Source organism: Anabrus simplex, chromosome 1 (genome assembly GCF_040414725.1).
Source record: "Anabrus simplex isolate iqAnaSimp1 chromosome 1, ASM4041472v1, whole genome shotgun sequence".
NCBI classification, from domain to species: Eukaryota; Metazoa; Arthropoda; class Insecta; order Orthoptera; family Tettigoniidae; genus Anabrus; species Anabrus simplex.
In genome coordinates this window covers 1,198,647,162-1,198,668,578 of record NC_090265.1, presented here as the reverse complement: position 1 = coordinate 1,198,668,578, position 21,417 = coordinate 1,198,647,162, and the positions used below count along the sequence as shown (strand labels likewise).

General features: G+C 40.0%; 1 protein-coding gene across 1 annotated transcript in view; it reads right to left on the bottom strand.

Annotated features, from left to right (window-relative positions):
- Positions 1 to 21,417, bottom strand: part of LOC136858487 (G-protein coupled receptor GRL101-like) — an 826,319-nt gene that overhangs the window by 108,054 nt on the left and 696,848 nt on the right. The window contains exons 15-17 of the mRNA XM_068225625.1: positions 21,289 to 21,363; positions 1,011 to 1,154; positions 853 to 924 (exon numbers count right to left, since the gene is read on the bottom strand). Coding sequence (XP_068081726.1) covers positions 853 to 924; positions 1,011 to 1,154; positions 21,289 to 21,363 — 291 coding nt within the window. The remainder of the gene's footprint in view (positions 1 to 852; positions 925 to 1,010; positions 1,155 to 21,288; positions 21,364 to 21,417) is intronic.

Here is a 21,417-nt window from a genome sequence, read left to right as displayed (position 1 = left end):
GAATTTACAAAGTCATAATTGAATTAAATTAATAGCCACTGCGATATATTTATGGTTTAAATGCATGATAATTATTATACCCTTCATTGTAAGGAAGCTGACCAGTCCAAGCCAAAGGAGAAATAGGAGGATATCAGACATTTCCGAGTACGAAGAAACCGATAAACTGAAGGAAAGGATCATGATATGCAAGGGAATGGAAGATGCTCAGTTTGTGAATCAAATGCAGTTGGAGTCGAAAAGGAAGAAAAGTTAAGCAAAGGAGCGTGACACATATAAAAGCAAGCAGCATCGGACTCAGATGGGGTCCGCATAATTGCCGCTCGACGCTTCCACGTTTAGAACCATTGGGATACATATGTACTGGAATATTGTAATCGATGAATGGAAACATCTTGTAATCACTTTAATTATTGAATACGAAAATGACCGAGCTCGATAGCTGCAGTCACTTAAATGCGGCCAGTATCCAGTATTCGGGAGATAGTGGTTTAGAACCCCAATGTCGGCAGCCCTGAAGATGGTTTTCCGTGGTTTCCCATTCTCACACCAGGCAAATGCTGGGACTGTACCTTAATTTAGGCCACAGACGCTTCCTTTCCACTCCTAGACCTTTCCTGCCCATCGTCGCCATAAAGCAACTTCTTAAAAAAATAAGAAGAAGAAGAGTAGGTTAATGAAAAATATTGAGTAACTCATTAGGAAATAAATAAATTTTACCTATGCGGTATGCTGGACATTTGAACAAGAATAATTCTTCCGAAACTACTGATGATTGTACATTGATTGAAATAATTATTTGATTGACTGTAACATCCAACCAATAATACCGTAAACCCGGCAGGTACTTACAGCATAGGAAGAGAAGATAGTCCGTAGAAAGCCATCACTTCTAAAGTCTGAATCCCATTTCCTTCCAGGTATCTGAAAAAGAAATATCCATATAAGATATGTGCGGTTAGTTAATAACCTACATGTTTAATATTGTAATTAGGGTGTGTTGTACTCACAGACCACTGACGTTAGTTAGTCCGAAAAATGAATTGTTGTTGAGGAATGTAATCCGGTTGTTTTGTAGATTGAGAGTCTTTAGGCGCCACAAATTCCGAAACATGAGAGGTGGCAGCCAAGTGATGCTATTGTTCCTCAAATTACTGTAAAGGAATAAAGAAACGACAAAAATCATGCTATTGTAAAACTTATAACAGATGATTATTACGCGTTTTAATGAGCAAGGCAGCTGAATAAAAACATAAGCACAATCATTCCCAAACAATAATAGTCTGTTTCAGTAGTGACCATGATTTTTACTTGAAGAATACGATAAATGTTCTTTATTAGGTAAGAAGAAAGGAATATCATTATAGTTGTAGTGATTTGTGCACTTTCTTTAACACTTCGGTTGTACTCTGGCTATTTTTACTACGTAAGAAAAATATCCGGTGGTGAGTCAAAGCCACGATCGCACGATCGCACGTCTTTGGGTCGCGTGCGTGCTGGAAGGGTGTCAAGTAGATGTGAAAGCGCAGATATAAGGTATGCAGATTTTCTTCCTGACTGCAAATGTTGCGAAATCACACTATTCCTAATATCCAGCGAATCGATTACATCTTGTTTTGTGTTTACGGGCTTATCTATCTCCATACATTGGACGGGAGCTTTAAATTAAAACCAACTCGGTTGCAATTCGTGGTGTTCTGCCACCTCGGCTTTCCTGAATTGTACACTCAACCGCATTAAAAAAGATTGGTAAAGAAACATTTAATTTTATACATTTTTCAAACACGAGGATATTCGTAAACGGTGGACAGCCGGTGGACGAAGAGATTCTACTTGGAATCTTGCCATCTGCACAATATGTTCATCCTGTTCCAAAAAAAGAGGATAGTGAAAGAATGTCCCCTCCTGCGGCGGCCAATTTTTGTGCTGTTGAGTGTACATACGCTCTCTTACGCCCAGAACACGGACAAGTTTGCTTGATGAATTTCCCTGACTCGTTTCTTCTACTTTTTGCGACAGGCTTGGGCTTATTTTAAGTTAAGAAAATTTAAATATGTCACAACATTCTCAAATATTTGACAATTTTTGACCCACTTAGTCAAGTTTTATCACAGATAGCATACGAGATATTGATGGATCTCGCATTGAGGAAATGAATAACACCTCGCGGTACGTACTATCAAGTTGCCATCCTGAGTTATACTAATTTTGCCGCATGCTCAGTGATCCGATTTCACCACAAAATGGCAGATGGCCGCATTGCTCACTTTTGTGGCATCTCATACTAAAAACGATTTGAGTAAAAAGCATTGAAACTTCTTTTCTAAAACTAATTTTATATTTTTGGTACCATTCATAGTTTAGAAATTATTGAAGGAAGACTGGTGTTCTCTTTAGTATGGCACACAGATTTTTACCGAACACTGGAACGGAATGATACGACATATTACAAGTAAAAAAAAAAAGAGCTTCTATTCAATATTATGAATGTTTGCATGGTAAAAGTATTTGCACAATAAAATCTTGCAACTTAAATCGTTTTCATAAATGTCTCCAGTAACAACAAGGTGCCATTAGAACTCAGAAGATGGTACTCAGTAGTACTTCCCCCCAGAATAATAATCAAGTGTGTTTCATCTTGTCGATAATACAGTATCACGGTGCAGCGCGAAAGAAATTACCTGAACAAGAGGAAATCAATAGTTGTATTTGGTAAGACTATTTACTAAATGAAATCTAAATATATAAGAAAGGATGTGTGTGTGTTTGTTATGTTAAAACATGGCTCTGGTATGCATGGAGCAATTTCAGCCAACCTTCGTAAACACCTTAGTCCAGTTTCTTGATACGATGTCCGAAATGAAAAGAGATGAATTTTTATGGCATGTTTCTTACGACCGGATGCCCTTCATGACGCCAACCTCAGCTGAGGAACTAATGAAGAACACATGTGACTTACCATACGCAATAGAATACTATAGGGGTAATACAACCCTTTCATCTGAACGAGTGGTGGTGGGTGCAGAAGGGGTGGCATGTAGGCTACAAATAATTGAAAACGATCTATATTAGTGTCGAACTGATAGTTTTTGAGATCGCTGAGACGAATTGTGACACTCTGGATCCCATTTAAGTCCAAGTGTATTACAGCTATTATTTAATAAAATGAAAATAGCATTAGTATTTTATTTTATTGTATTTTATGACTTCCTGAATCATAGGGTTGCCACTAGGACCAAGTATTATTTACGTTTCAAAACACAACCTACCACACTGTCGGAAGCCCTGAAGATGGTTTTCCGTGGTTTCCCATTTTCACACCAGGCAAATGCCGGGGCTGTACCATAATTAAGGCCACGGCCACTTCCATCCACTTCCTAGGCCTTTCCTATCCCATCGTCGCCAAAGACCTATCTGTGTCGGTGCAACGTAAAACAAATAGCAAAATAGCATAGCACAACCTACCATCACTGCTTCGCAAGTTATAAAAATAAATACTATCTAAGAAAGCATAATAGCATGGATTATGAAGAATCATTCACGTAAAATATAAAAAGGAACTAAGAAGTAAAGAGTACCCACAAACGATACTACTGACTGGATCGATGGTTTCTCAAAATTAACATTGAACCGCGGATGGCAGCTACCGCTTTGTCAAAAATGTTTTTCGCTACATAATTAAGTCCAAAACTGGGATAAGAATTAAGAAATTGTCTCCCGGCTCCCACCATTAAGCCTGTGACAGATATATTTTGCAGTCCATATTTTTCTTTATAATACGAGACTGAGGGGTCGCAAATACTCTTCTACTCAAAATACACTTCTTCCAGTTGATCGGAATACGATTCAAATCGCACCGTTGAGTCAATGATCATTTCATTCTTGCTTTTTGGTTTAAAGTCTATGATATTTATTCGCCTGGTACTTCCATTCGTCGTCACTCCAGTCATTTCCTCGTAGACTACATAGCCTTGTACTTTGAGGGCGTCGGCCATCATGCGTCGAATCCTGTGGCATCGACTATTCCTTAAAACATCTCCGAACGGACAAGCACCCAGGAAATGACCAACTGTTTCGTACTCTCCGTGGCAACGCCAATAAAAGGAGCGAACAGCGTCAACGTTAGCTGTCACATTATTTAACTGAATTTATTGCATACCAATGTGATAACGTCACTTCTGCAAATCTCTTTGCAATTGCCGCCATTGCCTTGTACATACTACGCGTTAGGTCACAGACCGGAAACAATTGTGAATCACCTTCGATAATATTTTCAAACAGTTGCCTGTCAGATCCGATAATTTGTTAAAAATGAAGCCATGTTTTCCAGTGTTGACTTAGTTAAATGTAGCAAAGGCTTTTCAGTTTGTCAAACACATAGCAAATACAATGTAAATTAAAACACTAAAAGCATATCTGTAAAACACACACTAACATACAAAGAATGACATGTTTCGTTCTACAAGAACATCCTCAGATTCTATCAAATCACTTAAATTAAGCTTATATATGTACAGTATTGTTTACGTAGCGTAAACTTGTCAATGATAGAGAGATAAGTGATAACATGAAACAGTAATGACAAAAAATAAATTATATACAGTTATAATATAGTGAAAAACTTACGTATTTATCTAGACTGCCGATGTTAAGTCTGTTGTCACCAAACACTATTTCAGGACTGTGGTCATGGAAAGTTTGTGGTGAGCCACGCTGTGCGTGGAGAGGGGAGGGCAGGACAGGGAGGGGCCTAGTAGATCGATGTGGATCCGATAATCTCATTTCAATAATATCTCAAAGATGACCGACCGCCAACAGTTGAAACTGACACGAACTGTAAATTAGAATGGTCTGTTCAATGCGTAGCGGATGATGTAAATAGGCACCTCACTAGAACTTGTATGACTTGGATTACTGGAGACTGTTACTGCTCAGATATAGGTGACTGGGATAGTTTCGAATATTCTGAAAGGTAGTCTTCCAATAAAAATGAATAGAACTAGAACTTCAGTGTCTCCTCATAAAGGGACTATAACGCTCGACAGTATATGTAGTACTTAACAGCTGTGTAAGTTGAAAATTATCAGCTCTGCGCTTATAGCGTGCATCCCTCTTCGAATATTTAATGTTCATATTATAAAAAATGGTGAATTATGAAAGTAATAATTTAATAAGGTTAAAAACAAAATGCAACAAGAGTACACCTTCACAAGGAATATAATCCTGACAATCAGTGGACTTCGACTAGTGCTTGTGGGATTGTCAAAAGACAGCTATTCCCATGTCTCAGAAGAATGCATTTTTAAATTTGTTAAAATGGAAGCCATACATTTCAGCGTCGACTTAGTTACTTTTTATTTATTCTCCAAGAAAGATATTAGATTACAAATAGTAAGTGACCATGAGGCTCCTGAAACTTTAAAGATGATGGTTTTCAGTCTGTCGAACACCAAATATAACACTATAACATGGAAAAGAAGCACACTAATAAACAAAGAATGACATATTTCGTTTTTGAACGAAAAAATTATCAGAGCCTATCAAATCACATCTTTTCTTTTATTAACGAAAATTGTTTAGAAATGTAAAAACATTTAAGTTTAAATTATGTTTATGCCACCTAATACTTGAAAGAACTTGCCTTAATGAAGTGCTCAAGTAGCAAGTAGATCTACTGGAGCATTTCAATAACGTAAGTTCTAACTTTCAAGCATAAAAAGGGTATAAATATAATTTAAAAATTCATGTTTGTAAACAATTTTCATCAATTAAAAAAATAAAATGTGTGAATTGGTATCTGATGAAGTTATTTCAAGAACATGTCATTCTTTGTTTAATTGTGTTTTTATTACAAGTGTGTTACAGTGTTACAGGTGTTACATTTAGTGTTAGACGGACTGAAATGCTTTAAAGGTACGTTGAATTATTAAATGTCAAGTTGCTCTCAGACATTTGTCTACAACCTCTAAAAAAATATGTTTCTTCTCGCGTGTTCGTCTGCAAGCACTTAAAATGTACTTGACTATTTTACAGCAGGGTGTTTTGTACTCCATCACACAATCAAGTTGCTCGGTGTTATAATTGGAACGTCCTCATTTTCCGTGTGACTCCATCCACAACACTGCAGTTAAATCTTAAACGTGCTTCGCTGTTACAACTCTCACAGATCGACGGATGCAGAGTGGGTCTCGGCCCACGAGTGGCCACGGCTGGTCCGTAGTCCTGTAGCTCTCCATTCCGACTGGTTAACCGAGCAGAGAAGGGGTGGCCACGGCCCTACCGTGGAGCTACGACTCTCTTTTTGCTATATTCGGGAAACGAGGAGGGGGTGACTCCCAACGTCGACTGTCTTGAGCATGGTTTTCCATGGTTTTCCATTCTCCTGCACTAAGGCCCGCCTCCAACTTCAGAGGAAGAATGAAAACATTTAACAACTGTAGTAGTAATGAAATGAAATGGCGTGTGGCTTTTAGTGCCGGGAGTGTCCGAGGACATGTTCGGCTCGCCAGGTGGAGGTCTTTTCGATTTGACTCCCGTAGGCGACCTGCGCGTCATGATGAGGATGAAATGATGATGAAGATGACACATACACCCAGCCCCCGTGCCAGAGAAATTAACCAATGGTGGTTAAAATTCCCGACCCTGCCGGTAATCGAACCCGGGACCCCTGAGACGAAAGGCCATCACGCTAACCATTTAGCCATGGAGAAGGACAGCTTTAGTAGTAGTAGTAGTAGTAGTAGTAGTAGTAGTAGTTACAACACTCACCATCATAGTGCATCGATCGCGGATATAGTGCTGTTTTCTATTATGTTTAATATTGGAACACTTGAGGTAAGGTTTTGAAAATTTGTGAATTACATACAATATACAGAATAATTAATAGTTGGAAAACTGTTTACTCAAAATACTAGAATTTATTCAGAAGGTAAAATGCTATTTCGAAAGGGAGCGAGAATAAAATGCTACATTCGTGAAATAATGCACATATATATATATACACATTTTCATTTTAGAGTGCTCTGACTTTCGGCGTTCAGTCTACAAGCCTCCGTGAATTAACTGAGCGCCTCGATAACCCTCTATTTACAGATACGGACAGCTAGCTGTGCACTTGGCCGTTTCAGCGCAGTGGCGGGAGAATGGTGACGAGCAGTGCAGGAACCGTGCCGAATGCATGCCTGCCTTGAACATTCATTGACGCGCATGACAGTAGGTTCTCGGACACGGTGGGTGGTAGTGAGTTTGGTTTTAATTGGAAGTAAAACGAGGTAACCACCCTCCCTGAACAAATTAAGTGGAAACAAAAAGTAAAATAGAATAAACACCATTTATTCAACGGAGGAATTTTGAAATAAAACAAAAATTATGCTATTTAGCTGAAAAGGACGCAAACACATCAACAATACGACCTCTCCCCGTGAAGGCTGGAAAAGGGACTACCACATGGCAGGTGTCTTCTTAATTGCTCTCAGCTTGTTGGGAGTTCGGATACCTAGCCAGTCCGATTCCAAGGACACCAAGATGATTCGATGTAGCTGAGAACAAATATTGCTAGCATGTACATTCATAGGTCTAGATGGTGAAACTACCGGTTATTTTTCAGCTTGATCCGCAAGTTAATTTCCCACAATCCAAACGTGGCTTGGTAAGGTAAGGGTGTATTCTGCCCGTAGGCAGGTCCGAACCTCCGCAGAGGTGTTCCTGAGCCGGAGATTACGTACGGTAGGATGGCCAGTTCCTTTCCGCTCCTCCATTCCCTTACCCCCACCAACAGCGCATGGCAACCCATCCAAATCCTGACCACGCCCAATGTTCTTAACTTCGGAGATCTCACGGGATCCGGTGTTTCAACACGGCTACAGCCGTTGGCTACGTGGCTTGGAAGCCCCGCGAAAGTGATTCTTCTGTCAGCATTGTATAACCAGGCTGGAAGGTCATGAATCTGCTGCACCAGTGGGAAACAGGTTTCAACACTCTGCAGAGGACGTAACGGGTTACTACACACGAGGAAGTGTCCTGTTTCATTACCTAGCACAAACTACAGAGCTTGTAATATCGCAAAGTGCACCGCAGTATACACGTTACAAACACTAGTAAGCGAGATCTTCGTACTAACATTGTAGGAGACGGAAAGAGCATCCAGCATTTTCTCCTATCTTAGAACCGTGAAGACATGTCGCGAATCCAGATACTGGTGAACGTAGTCCTGGAAATACTTCCTATGAACAGAGACATCCGTGTTTGCCTTGGATCATCCTTGGATCCACGGAGTAGATCTAGTCGTATATCCAGGCCGCGGAACCACGTAGGTACCTCGCTAGATATCCGACAAGACAAACACCGATATCTACATTTAACAACACAAGTTATCAATTCGAATCCCAACCGGTCGTGTAGTATTCGGCTGGTATTCGTGCATCTGGTGGTAGTGAGTAATAAAGTGCCATTGATGACTTGGATGTTACGACATTTCACGAACTTTGGCAGCGTACTACACGAGTCTCTACTGCCGCCTTCTTCGTAGAGATGGAAATCCCAAATCAGCGAGTAGGTTGGGAATAGGTTTCCCAGCTTAACTCCATTGTGATGAATACTGTCTAAAATGTTCAGCGTAAATCGTGATGCTCAACCATAAGCTGCATTATCATAGTCTATTATAAAAGGGACTAAAGCAGTGAGAGTACATGTTTAGTTTCGTTGTTTAACATAACGCTAGTATAAAGCTGTATTTTCCCTCGAAAATCAAGTGTGGAGTGTTGCATGGGCCAAGCAGGTAACTAGGAAGTAACTTGTATGAAGAAGGAAGCAAATTATGTTATTCGATATTTGAATAAAACCGATAGAGATTAATGACAGAAACCGAGAATACGTTGTTTTGTACAGACGAGAACGATGTAAATTAGTGACATATAGATGATCAATTTTCGGGTAAACTAAAACCCTAATGACTTTTTTTAAACTTAAATAACTTCACATATTTTTATAAGACGATCATTTACTGGCCAAAAATCCAAATCGGTCATCTCTTATAGAAATATTCAATACATTATTTTCTCATTTGAATGTATTGTGACTTACTGTCATCCTGCTTTCTTCGTCGGGCTGCCCAATGGTAGATTCGTGTTCGGTTCATTAGTGGGTTTATGTAAATTCAATAACTACACTATAGAAATCAATGCAGGACAGGCAACTAATACAGAAAATTGTGAATGATAAATCATCATGTTACTATAGGACAAAATGTATTACAAAAGAAAACATAGAAATTCCCCCTTTTAATATATATCAACATAATACCTAAATAAGCACTACTAAAATTTAACATGTGATGGGCCCATTCATAGTTCAATTTGTGTTTACCGATGTTGTTTACCCTGTTCCCCCTTTCTGCACGCCTGTGATGAAAGTCTAAACAGATGTAATATGTTCGTACCTAAAACTACCATTTAACGTGGGCAAAGGTTATCAAGGTTCGCGCTACAAAATTCTCTTAGGATAAGGGACACAAATACATAAAATTTTTCCAGGACAGAAAAATTTCCCCCCAAAATATACACTGACTCTAATATTGGCACGGTTTCCAACATGCAAATTAATGAAGTCAGAGACTCGCATCCCTTCTATAAGCATACGGGCTTACTTTTCAGTGAAACAAAAATACGACAAAGACAAGAATAATAAAAACGAAGTCAAACACACACCATGAAATGTATGCACCTGCATACACTGCACCTGTAAACACACATAAGTGGAAATGCACTTGCCTTAACGGACTGATAACATCTGGTGCACCTGATTAACCCTCCGAGAAAGGATATAAACCTCAATGAACCAGCAGATCAGCAAGGCCATTAGGTGGCGGTTGTCATTCAGACCACGGACCTTTAACAAGCTGTGAATACAACATTCCAGACTTCAAAAAAAAAAAAAAAAAAGACGGCGAGGTTCCTTACACAGCTGGGGATCGTATTAAAACACAGTTCTGGCTCCCCCTCCACTCGTAAAACAAGAACAGTCACCTCGGGCTTAGCATCCTTTCTTTGGGTCAAACTTCACAATCTCGACAGTCATAGCCTCTCAAGTAACTCTTACAATATCATCGCAGCAATCTTGTACAATTATCCCCAGACTTTAAAATCACGTCAGATAGGCCACGCTGTATACTCTAACATCGGACGATCTGGAAATTTTCAATATTCCTTTATTTCATATTCGCTTGGCCCCCGGTCAAATCTCGCACAAGCTGTGAATTAACCTACCATAATTTCCTTGAAAACCCTCACTAATCAACGATGATGACACCTCATCCTCACTTTTGTCTGGATCTCTGAAATCTCATGCATATGCATAATCTACCATGTACATCCTATTCTTTAAGTTGACTAGTTCTCTCATGGGGCGGCCCCGTGGTGTAGGGGTAGCATGCCTGCCTCTTACGCGGAGGCCTCGGGTTCGACTCCCGGTCAGGTGAGGGATTTTTACCTGGACCTGAGGGCTGGTTCGAGGTGCACTCAACCTACGTGATTAGAATTGAGGAGCTATGTGACGGTGAGATAGCGGCCCCGGTCTAGAAAGCCAAGAATAACGGCCAAGAGGATTCGTTGTGCTGACCACACGACAGCTCGTAATCTGCAGGCCTTCAGGCTGAGCAGCGGTCGCTTGGTAGGCCAAGGCCCTTCCAGGGCTGCAGCGCCATGGGGTTTGTTTGTTTGTAGTTCTCTCAAGCATTTTCTCCCAGTTCAATTACTATAAGGCCCTTTCGTCCTTATTTTCTGGATGATCTTAGCACTGAAACCACTGCAACTCCATGCAAGAAAATAATATCATTAAATAAAATGCAGTGAATCAAACCTATCTAAACGAATAACCAAATACAACCCATGCAAGTATATTTACACCAAGATTACACATGCACCGGTCCAGAAACCTATCTAAAGTAACACGAGGTTTGCCCTAGGTAAATTAATGATTTATTTACATGAACATTTTTGGAGCCTTGCTAATCTATCCCAGACTTGTTTAGGTGTTGTCGCTCGGCCTCATCTCCAAAAGAACGTAGGTTGATTTAACAACCCATGCCACCCTGGGAGTCCATTGTTCGAAGCTCTCTGTGACGTCCTCCACTGCAATCCATGGCGATGCCGTCTTCTCTGCCGGAATGAATTGGATGGGTCTCGTTCTCCTCCATTGAGTTTGCTACAACGCTATTCCCCTAATTCACACGTTCACCACATCCTCTACGAGTTGCCCGTATAGTTCTTTCTCACGGATTTGGCGCCGTTTCTGTAATCAGTCGAGAAAAATTGCTATTACCTGGACTTTTCTGCTATTTCATTTATTGTACTATCATGTATTACACTGAAAATATATTCCCTGTTACTTGCATCGAGCTAGTCTATGTTTTAGCGCTGTAATTATTCATAGTTTATAGTGTCGTTCCATCGTTACTTGACACGCCCTGACCTAAGAGCATTTATGTCTTTGAATTTGTTTCTTCGGCTTTAGATTAATTCAGTATTCCTGCAGTCCTTCCCGAATGTCTAAATGGTACTAACGATTGTTCTATCGCACTGTCTACACTTTCATTTTCCCTTGATTTGCGCACTATAATACAGACACCACCTCTCCTTCCTCAAAACTACTTCAGAATAGCTTCTCATTCCTCGTTCAGCTCACTTTTAGAATATTCATGGGGCGACCTTAGGTAGGGGAATCACTAATAGAGCCACGCCAACTATGTGTTGAAGAGTCTTCGGTTCCAACGGTCTGTTATATAGTGACAGAATTTGAGTATTGGGGATAAACTGTGATCAACTTGAGACACTAGATAAATTCAATCAAGATTCATCAAGAAGATAAAGAAGTCGGAGAGATGGTAAAGCGATGAAAATAAGTCTGTCGTTCCAGTTTTCTGTCATGTGGCTCCCACGCATAATTACCTGTAAATCTCGTGAGCATTCCACCACTGTTTATTCCCGCCTTTTTATCCTGGCAGTTGGCATTGATGTGGCTCGGATGGCAGAGCTGGAGATTAAAGCTTGAGGCCTTCCCATGTACTCCCTGCGATGGGCTATCTGTCCCCACCATGGGCGTTGGCCTAATTCTGGCGCGCTTCCTCTGTTCGCGTCCCACGGTTGGCTTTAATATATGCATCAGGTATTCCATAAATGTGGTACGGTATGGTTTAGTATTTGTTTCTGTTTTTATATTTAAAAATCATGTAACGTTGTTTATAAAATTATTATACCATTGAAATCAGCAGTAGTATAGTAATTACCTTTATAACAATATTGCTGATAACATCAAGAGCTCGAGATAGAACAGACTGCCTCGTGCTCTGACTAGTTGTTGTATTGTACATTACTACACCATTGCCCCATAACGTGGTAAATGTTTCACGCTGAAGTAGCATGTAGGAGTGGGAAGGGGAAGTCCACAGCTAGCTGCTGGCATCAGTATATATATAATTATATGGCCTCGTTTAAACTACACCTTGTATCATTCAGTCATTAAAAACTGAGTGTAACGCAGTCTCATGTCTCAGTGTAACTTGGTCTCCTGCTTCTCCAACGTCCTTAACTGACTGAGTCCATTATTATCAGATGTAAATATTTTTTCTCAATTCGCCTCATATGACCCCAGCAGCGAAGCCAGTTTATACGTATGGTTTCATCCATCGAGTTTGTCCACAAATTATATTTTATTTCCTCATTTCGAATATGATTATCACTTTATAAAGTTGAGTGGTATTTTTCCGTATTTCAGTTTGAGAATGATCATACGGTTAAAAGAACGAAGTTTATCATAATTAATTAATGTTATTTGCTTTACGTCCCACTAACTACTTTTACGGTCTTCGGAGACGCCGAGGTGCCAGAATTTAGTCCCGCAGGAGTTCTTTTACGTGCCAGTAAATCTACTGACACGAGGCTGTCGTATTTGAGCACCATCAAATACCACCGGACTGAGCCGAGGTGCCAGAATTTAGTCCCGCAGGAGTTCTTTTACGTGTCAGTAAATCTACTGACACGAGGCTGTCGTATTTGAGCATCTTCAAATACCACCGGACTGAGCCAGGATCGAACCTGCCAAGTTGGGGTTAGAAGGCCAGCGCCTTAACCGTCTGAGCCACTCAGCCCGGCAAGTTTGTCATAATATATGCTCATTGGTATTGTCGTGATGGTAATGACGGTGGTGGTGGTGGCGATAATGGTTTTAAGAGGAAGTACAACTGGGCCACCTTTCTCTGTCATTACTAATCATAATAGAAATGGAAGAGGCCCGACTCTTACTAGAAATTGAATATTGACAAAACGAAGGATAGGGTAATGAAGGCCGTGAAAGTGATAATAACGGTCGACTCGGATCCTGTAATGGAAATAAAGAGACGAATCGAAGTAGCAAAAACAAGGTTCTTAAAAATGTGAACTCTATTCCGTAATGAAAATACTGATCGTACGTTGCATCAACGTATGCTCCAACTTTAAATCTGATCAGTTCATTTGTATGTATAATATGTATAATATGTATAATAAATAAAGAGTTATATAGTCATCTTATGCCTTTGCTGGCGGGACCTAGTGTTTACACTGCACTAAGAGTTCTGGTATGGGCTAGAGCAATTTTGTTACTTTCATTGATCTGTCTCTGTCTTATCCTTGGCTTTGACAAAATGAAAGTGACTGAGGTATGAGCGATGCTAGTAATGTCATTCCTTACACAGCCAGTCCCTGCTATGAATGGTGTGGAACTGTTGCTCATAGGGCCGGTTGGTGCATGCATTTCAGTGGGCCTGGCAGACTGATATGTAATAGCAACTTCTGGCTCGGTGAGGAAAGCAACGGGAAACTACCTCCCTCCCCACTTCCCTAGTACGCCTCTTCAGTGATGCCTAGGCCATCTATGACAGCTCATGGCGGAACTGTTGAGGATCCAACCAGCCTTCGGGCTGATAACTAAACATACATACATAGTCATCTTACGGTGTTTGAAGTGAAGTGTGGATAAATCGGAGAATGCCCGACAGGGTCATGGAAGTTCAAACATGAAAGGTGTATTAGGTGTTTGTTCTGCCCCAACATTTCTGAAACTCACACACCACACACAATATTACCCATCATCGCGCTAATACGCAGGTTTCTGTACGTGTCAGGCACCATCAATCCTCTGTGGCGGGTCGGCCTTACAAGGGCTGCACGAGGCTAAAAATAGCCGCAAATGTTTTATACTATACATATAATTCCATTATTATTATGACAGTAATAATCGTTAAAATATATTCCGGAAGACTCGAAGATAAATTAAGAAATACATATTTTACTTTGTATATATTCCATGTAGAAACAGAAGACCGGCACTCAAACTTGGTTTGAGCTATGTAATAAGCCCCGTCTCTAACTAAGAAGTTGGCGGAGAGGGACTGATTCCAACAAGTAACTTACCTCGAATAGGGCCTGTATGGTGTAAGTGTCACCATGAAGTTTGCGAGCCGCTAGGGTGATGAAATTCCTATCCACGAGAACTCAGGCTGTTAAGATGAAACGAAACATTCGACAGGGCACGTGAAACATATCGCGTGTCCCATCTTCTGAATGTTGGATAATACTCTCGTCGGTGTTCCCCCTAGAAGTATCAGCTCCACTCGTAGACATGTACTCGGTACTATTTATTCCTTCTCTTTCCTGGTATTTGTGAACTTTGCTCACTTCCTCTTTCTACAAGAATCAATCTACCAGTCTGTTCACTCTTCTTTTTTTTTTTCCTTACCTTCTCCATCACACAAAGCTATCTCTCTTTCAAGGATAGGATTCCTGGTGTATACTGTACCTTCACTACACCATTTCTTGATTCTTCTTATTCTTATTCTTATTCTGCTAGCGGTTATCCCACATACGTGGGGTCATGGGTGGGTGCGAACTGTGTCGCACATGTGGATTTACCACCTGTTTTACCGCCTGATGTCCTTCCTGACACCCACCCTATATAGAGGGATATAATCACTATTGCGTATTTCTGTGGTGGTAGATAGTGTAGTGTGTTGCTTGAACATGAAGAGGAAACTGTTTCAAAGGTAATAATAATAATAATAATAATAATAATAATAATAATAATAATAATAATAATAATAATAATAATAATCACGTCCCACTAAATACATTTACGGTTTTAGAAGACGCAGAGGTGCCGGAATTTAGCCCAGCAGAAGTTCTTTTATGTAACCTAATATGACAACAACTTGTAAACTACTTTCTGGGGTAGAATAAAAAACGAGACTGCCTCAACTGCTAGTATTCAACTCACTAAACCATTTTATTATCTGTACAATTCATATTTTGTCGCTTACTATACTTTTCCTCTCCAAGGACGATATGGAAGTGTTCGTTGCTTAGCTGAGAACAGCAGCAATGGACCATCAAATACTTAAAAAGGGGGTTCTTATAATTTTCAAATATTGCTCACCTAGTGAACGCCATTGATTACAGAGTGTTTATCAAAATAACTATACCTTATTTTCCGATGTGAAAGAAGGCATGAAATTAAACTTTCTCTTAATAAAGTAACACCTGTAAATGCTTCGGTTTTAATTTATAGTGACTGGTACCCATCGAATGGGCAATAGCTCAATTGCTAATTCGTTGACAATTTTCAAACCTCTTTAAAAACCTCTTCCTCAAGGTCCAACTTTCTCACAGTTCCATTCGCTCCTGAATTTACTTTCTTTACCTGCAATTATCTCTAAGACGTTGAACCTTCCTGACAAGTGAAAGCGCACGGCATGGCAGTCTTGAGGTAAGGCAAGGGATATGGCGCCGACACAAACAAACAGCCCCCTTGTCAGAGAAATTAACTGGACGTGGTTGAAATCCCTGATCCGGTTGGGAAACGGAGCCGGGTCCCCCTGAACGCTAGGCCTTGAGCTTACCATTCTGCCAAGGAAACAGACGTGATGGATTAAAAAAAAAAAATCTTGAACTTCACAGTCATATCGGCCGCATTTATGGATATCCACTAGAGTTCTGAAAGAGACTAGGCTGTCCCATGAAAATGAATCTCCGTTCCAAATGTTATAAAAAGCAACTAAAAAGGGTGAAGCCACAGGGGCTCTCAATTTGGGAGTGACGTTCCTTGTATCAAACTTATTCTCTCCAAAGTTTCGAAAAGTGATAAGTTTGCGAAATGCCTAAATATTCACGCCATTCATGGCTCTTCCGCATTTCTACCAATATTTCGTGTCTAAGCATATCACTCCGGAAATCTTCATCATCCTCTTCCTCTCAGTGCAACAATGAAATAATATATTATTCACAGTGTTGCAAGGAGGGAGTTAGTTATTTGATATTGATGTGTATCTTCAGCTGCTGTAAATATTGTAACAAGGCAGCAACTGTAATCTGAGTTATTGAGATGTCAAGCGAAAACATTCAATTCCCCCGTCTCTTATTGCCGCGTGTACATATTAAGCCCGTAGAGTCGGTTATATTCAGCAAACTAGATATTCATGGCCATAAAACGAGTCATTAATCTCCAGATAACATTATATTATTCTGCCAACGCGAAGAGGAAGGGAAGATACGGTTCCAAAACGTTTATTCCCCTGGATGTCCGTGTTGTTCGTAGCTGAACGTGTCCTCACTAACAAGCAGACTTTTGCAATCATTTGCAATAAAACTAGGTGAAGAACTATAGCATAAGGGATTAATACCTATTTTCCAAATAAATAAATAAATAAATAAATAAATAAATAAATAAATAAATAAATAAATAAATAAATAAATAAATAAATAAATAAATAAATAAATAAATAAATCAATCAATCAATCAATCAATCAATCAATCAATCAATCAATCAATCAATCAATCAATCAATCAATCAATCAATCAATCAATCAATCAATCAATCAATCACCCAGATGGCAGATTTCCTATCTGTTGTTTTCCTAGCCTTCTCTTAAATGATTGCAAAGAAACTGGAAATTTATTGAACATCTCCCTTGGTAAGTTATTCGTCATCGTCCATTTGGAGTATTTACAAATGCACTCGGTTATGGAGCATGTACAGTAAAATTACTGCTATTTGTTTCACACATCCAAAATACAGCACGTTTTAGCGCTCCTGATCTGCGTTTAGGGCAGTCGCCCAGGTGGCAGATTCCCTATCTCTTGCTTTCCCAGCCGTTTCTTCAATAATTTCAAAGAAATTGGAAATTCATTGAACATCTCCCTCGGTAAGTTTTTCCAGTCCCTAACTCCCCTTCCTATAATCGAATATTTGCCCAAATTCTTCCCCTTGAATTCCAATTTTATCTTCATATTGTGATCTTTCCTACTTTTAAAGACACCACTAAAACTTATTCTACCGAGCTCGATAGCTGCAGTCGCTTAAGTGCGGCCAGTATCCAGTATTCGGGACATAGTGGGTTCGAACCCCACTGTCGGCAGCCCTGAAGATGGTTTTCCGTGGTTTCCCATTTTCACACCAGGCAAATGCTGGGGCTGTACCTTAATTAAAGCCAGGCTGCTTTCTTCCCAGTTCTATCCCTTTCCTGTCCCATCGTCACCGTAAGACTTATCTGTGTCGGTGCGACGTAAAGCCAATAGCAAAAAAAAAAAAAACTTATTCTACTACTGATGTCATTCCACGCCATCTCTCCACTGACAGCTCGGAACATACCACAAGGAACTTTCACCCCCATCAACGCAGTAATTAAAATTGAGAGGACTTTTCCTATTAGTGAAACTCACAACCTGACTTTTAACCCCGTTTATCATCATACCATTGCTTGCGGTCCATCTCACAACGTTATCGAGGTCACGTTGCAGTTACTCACAATCTTGTAACTTATTTATTACTCTATACAGAATAATATCGTCCGCAGAAAGTCTCATCTTTGATTCCACTTCTTTACTAATATCATTTATTATATAAGAAAACATAAAGGTCCAATAATACTGCCTGGAGGAATTCCCATATTAATTATTACAGGATCAGAAGTAAATCTTTGCTTACTCTAATTCTGTGATATCTATCTTCTAGAATGAGAAGAACAAATTACGTATGCCTTTTAGAGCCGGGAGTGTCCGATGACAAGTTCAGCTCGCCAGATGCAGGTCTTTTGATTTTACTCCCGTAGGCGACCTGCGCATCGTGATGAGGATGAAATGATGACGAAGATGACATATACACACTGTTCCCAAGCCAGCGAATTATGGTTAACATTCCCGACCCTGCCGGGAATCGAACCCGGGGCTCCTATGACCGAAGGCCCGCACACTGACCATATAGCTATGGAGCCAGACTATCTTCTGAAAATATAGCAACCCACTCAGTCACTCTTTTATCTAGCCCAATTGCACACATTTTTGCCGGTAGTTTCCCATGATCCACCCTATCAAATGCCTTAGACAGGTCAATCGCGATGCAGTCAATTTATCTTACTGAATCAAAGATATTTCCTATATCTTGCTGGAATCCTACAAGATGAGCTTCAGTGGATTAACCTTTCCTAAACTCGAACTGCCTTCTATCGAACAAGTTATTAATTACGGTACCCCTTATTATTACCCGTTACTTCAATTAATTTATCCATATTGGTTCACAAACTGGTCCGCACTCACAATCTCATAATTCACGATATTACTTTTTAATCTCACGTGTGTAATAATTTCATGATTTGTTATCAATATTCATGTAATTACTTTTTTTTTTTACAATTGGCTTAACGTTGCACCTACACAGATAGTTTTTTTTTTTTTTTTTTTTTTTTTTTTGCTAGGGGCTTTACGTCGCACCGACACAGATAGGTTTTATGGCGACGATGGGATAGGACAGTGCTACGAGTGGGAAGGAAGCGACTGTGACCTTAATTAAGGTATAACCCCAGTATTTGCGTGGCGTGAAAATGCGAAAGTTCTGGAAACATTTTCAGGGCCTCCGACAGTAGGGCTAGAACCCACTATCCCCCGGATGCAAGCTCACAGCTGCGCACCCCTAACTGCACGGCCAACTCGCTCGGTGTGTAATTAAGTTTTAAATGTTTCCTAGAATATGGGAAATTTTACTTGCGATGTTTATTCGCTGAAGAAGAGAATGGTAATTCTCGAAACATGTACGAAAATGTAATATTGAATTACTGAAGGATATTAAATATTGACAAGGCGGGCCTAACAACAACCCCTTGTGTTATTCTACGCCATACTTTAGAGGGGCTGCCTGGCCGAGGAGGTAAAGGCGTGCTCGGTTCACCCTGAAGGACGTGGGTTCGATTCGCCGTCAGGAAGTCGAAAAAATTAAGAAACGAGATTTCCACTTCCGGAGGTGCATATGGTCGTGAGGTTTACTCAGCCTACACCAAAATGAGTACCAGGTTAATTCCTGGGGGCAAAGGCGGCCGGGCGTAGAGCTAACCACTCTACCCCATCAAGTGCCGAGGTTACGGATAGTGGAAGCCTTTACCTTCCATTCCTCCAAGGGCCTACATGGCTTGTACGGAGATGACCTCGCTTTTTGCTTTGCTTTTATACTTACTTAAGGAGGCAGGTAAACGTTCGCTAGTTTAGCTTTGTAAAAACGAGTGCCTTGGCTGTGTGACGCGATCCACGTAGCTATAAGTCTCCATTTGGCAGATGGCAGGTTCGAATCCCACCATCACCAGCCTTGAAGATGATTTTTCTGTAGTTTCCCATTTTCACACCAGGCTAATGCTGGGGCTGTACATTAATTGAGAGCACAAGCGCTTCTTTGCTGGTACAGATTGTTATTGGTCAAGGTCACAAATGCTACTTAAACAAATGTTTGAAAGCTTAACGTATATTAATATTCTCTTCTTTCCCTTTCTCTTTCTCTTTTCATCATTCCCTGAATCCTGAGGATCGTGATCTCCGAGGACACCATTCGTGGTCTTGTGCCGAATGGGTTATCTGATGGATATCCTTGTTGCATGTTTTTATTCAGGGTGTCCAAAGTGCAGGAGTTTGTGCACCTTCACTCTTGATAGAGACATTTCCTAGGAGTATATATTCTTCGAGACTACATTTTTCACGTAGCCTGATGTGACCAAAGAATTGGTGAAGTCTTTGAGGGCGAACTGGCAGTAGTTTTGTTTTACTAACTGTAAAATAAAAAGTTTAAAACACAAAGTTCATTTACAAACTCAGTACACAGAATGCAGGTCTGCAGCGGGTTAATATTTAACCACCTTCTTCAGTTCAGGTACTTAAGTGGTCGAGTGCACCGAGGAATTCCTGAATACCGAAAACAGCCTGCAGGAATTCTCAGTACTTCTGAATATCAAAAAAACAGTTATTTGGATGGCAATTCAGTACCGTAAGGCAAATCTTATCTATCTTTCAGCACTTAAAATGAAGTAATTCGTCACACGCCACGCATTTTCACTACATTTTGGCACTTAAAACAATTTTCTTCTGAATCTAAATACGCTTTTCTGGAGAGATTAAGGTGACCTTACACTACTCACTACCGTCATCCACTAACAATAATCAGCTATTCTACTGTAGATACGTTTTACGGCTTAGAGCACTGGAGATGGTCATATTTTGTTTTCGTACTCATGGGCGATACCAGGCGTGCTTCAGGATTACCTCTAGTAAGTTCTTTTTCGTGTGTTACTGTTGGTTGTACTTTACACTGACTCTGACGGGTCTAATGGCGACTATGGCATTTGACAGGGCTTGGAGTAGGTGTAGCTTCTGCATTTATCTGGTGTGAAAATGAGCAACCACGGAAAAATATCTTCAGAGCTGCCGAAATAGTGTTCAAACTCACCATAACGCGAATGCAATCTTACAGCTAAAGTGTCCGAACCGCGCAGCCAAATCGCTTAGCACGCCTGGTAAGTATCATACATGTAACATCAGGTAATGGACTTTTCTGAGTACTAATCTCATATGCCTCTAGAAAGTAAACTAAATCGCTCTCGTGCAAGAAATATGCATTCACTGTCATACAAATAAACGGAATATGTAACCATTTGTATAGAACATTTCTTGCAAGTCAAAATAATATTTTTACATCAATCAGTGAACAGTGTTCCAATTCCATCCTAGTCTGCAAACAATGCAGGAAACACAAACACCTTACTAGTTTGTACAATCTATAGTCTTTTGAGGAATTGGCTGTTCGCCTACAATATTTAGCCTATAGGGAACGTAAAATAAATTTCACATCCGCCTCACATATGAACATTCTAGATAAGACTAAAATGAGATAGATGTTATATTGTAATAGAATAATTGTGGAACAGTTTTATTGTTAATATTTGTACTTACAGATATAACAGACGGTCCAGACTGACGAATGTATCTTCATTCAGTGTGAAGTTAAGGAAATTATTCTCCATGTGACTGAAAGAATAAAAATAACTTTTTTCAGTACTATCATAATTATTGACATTATGA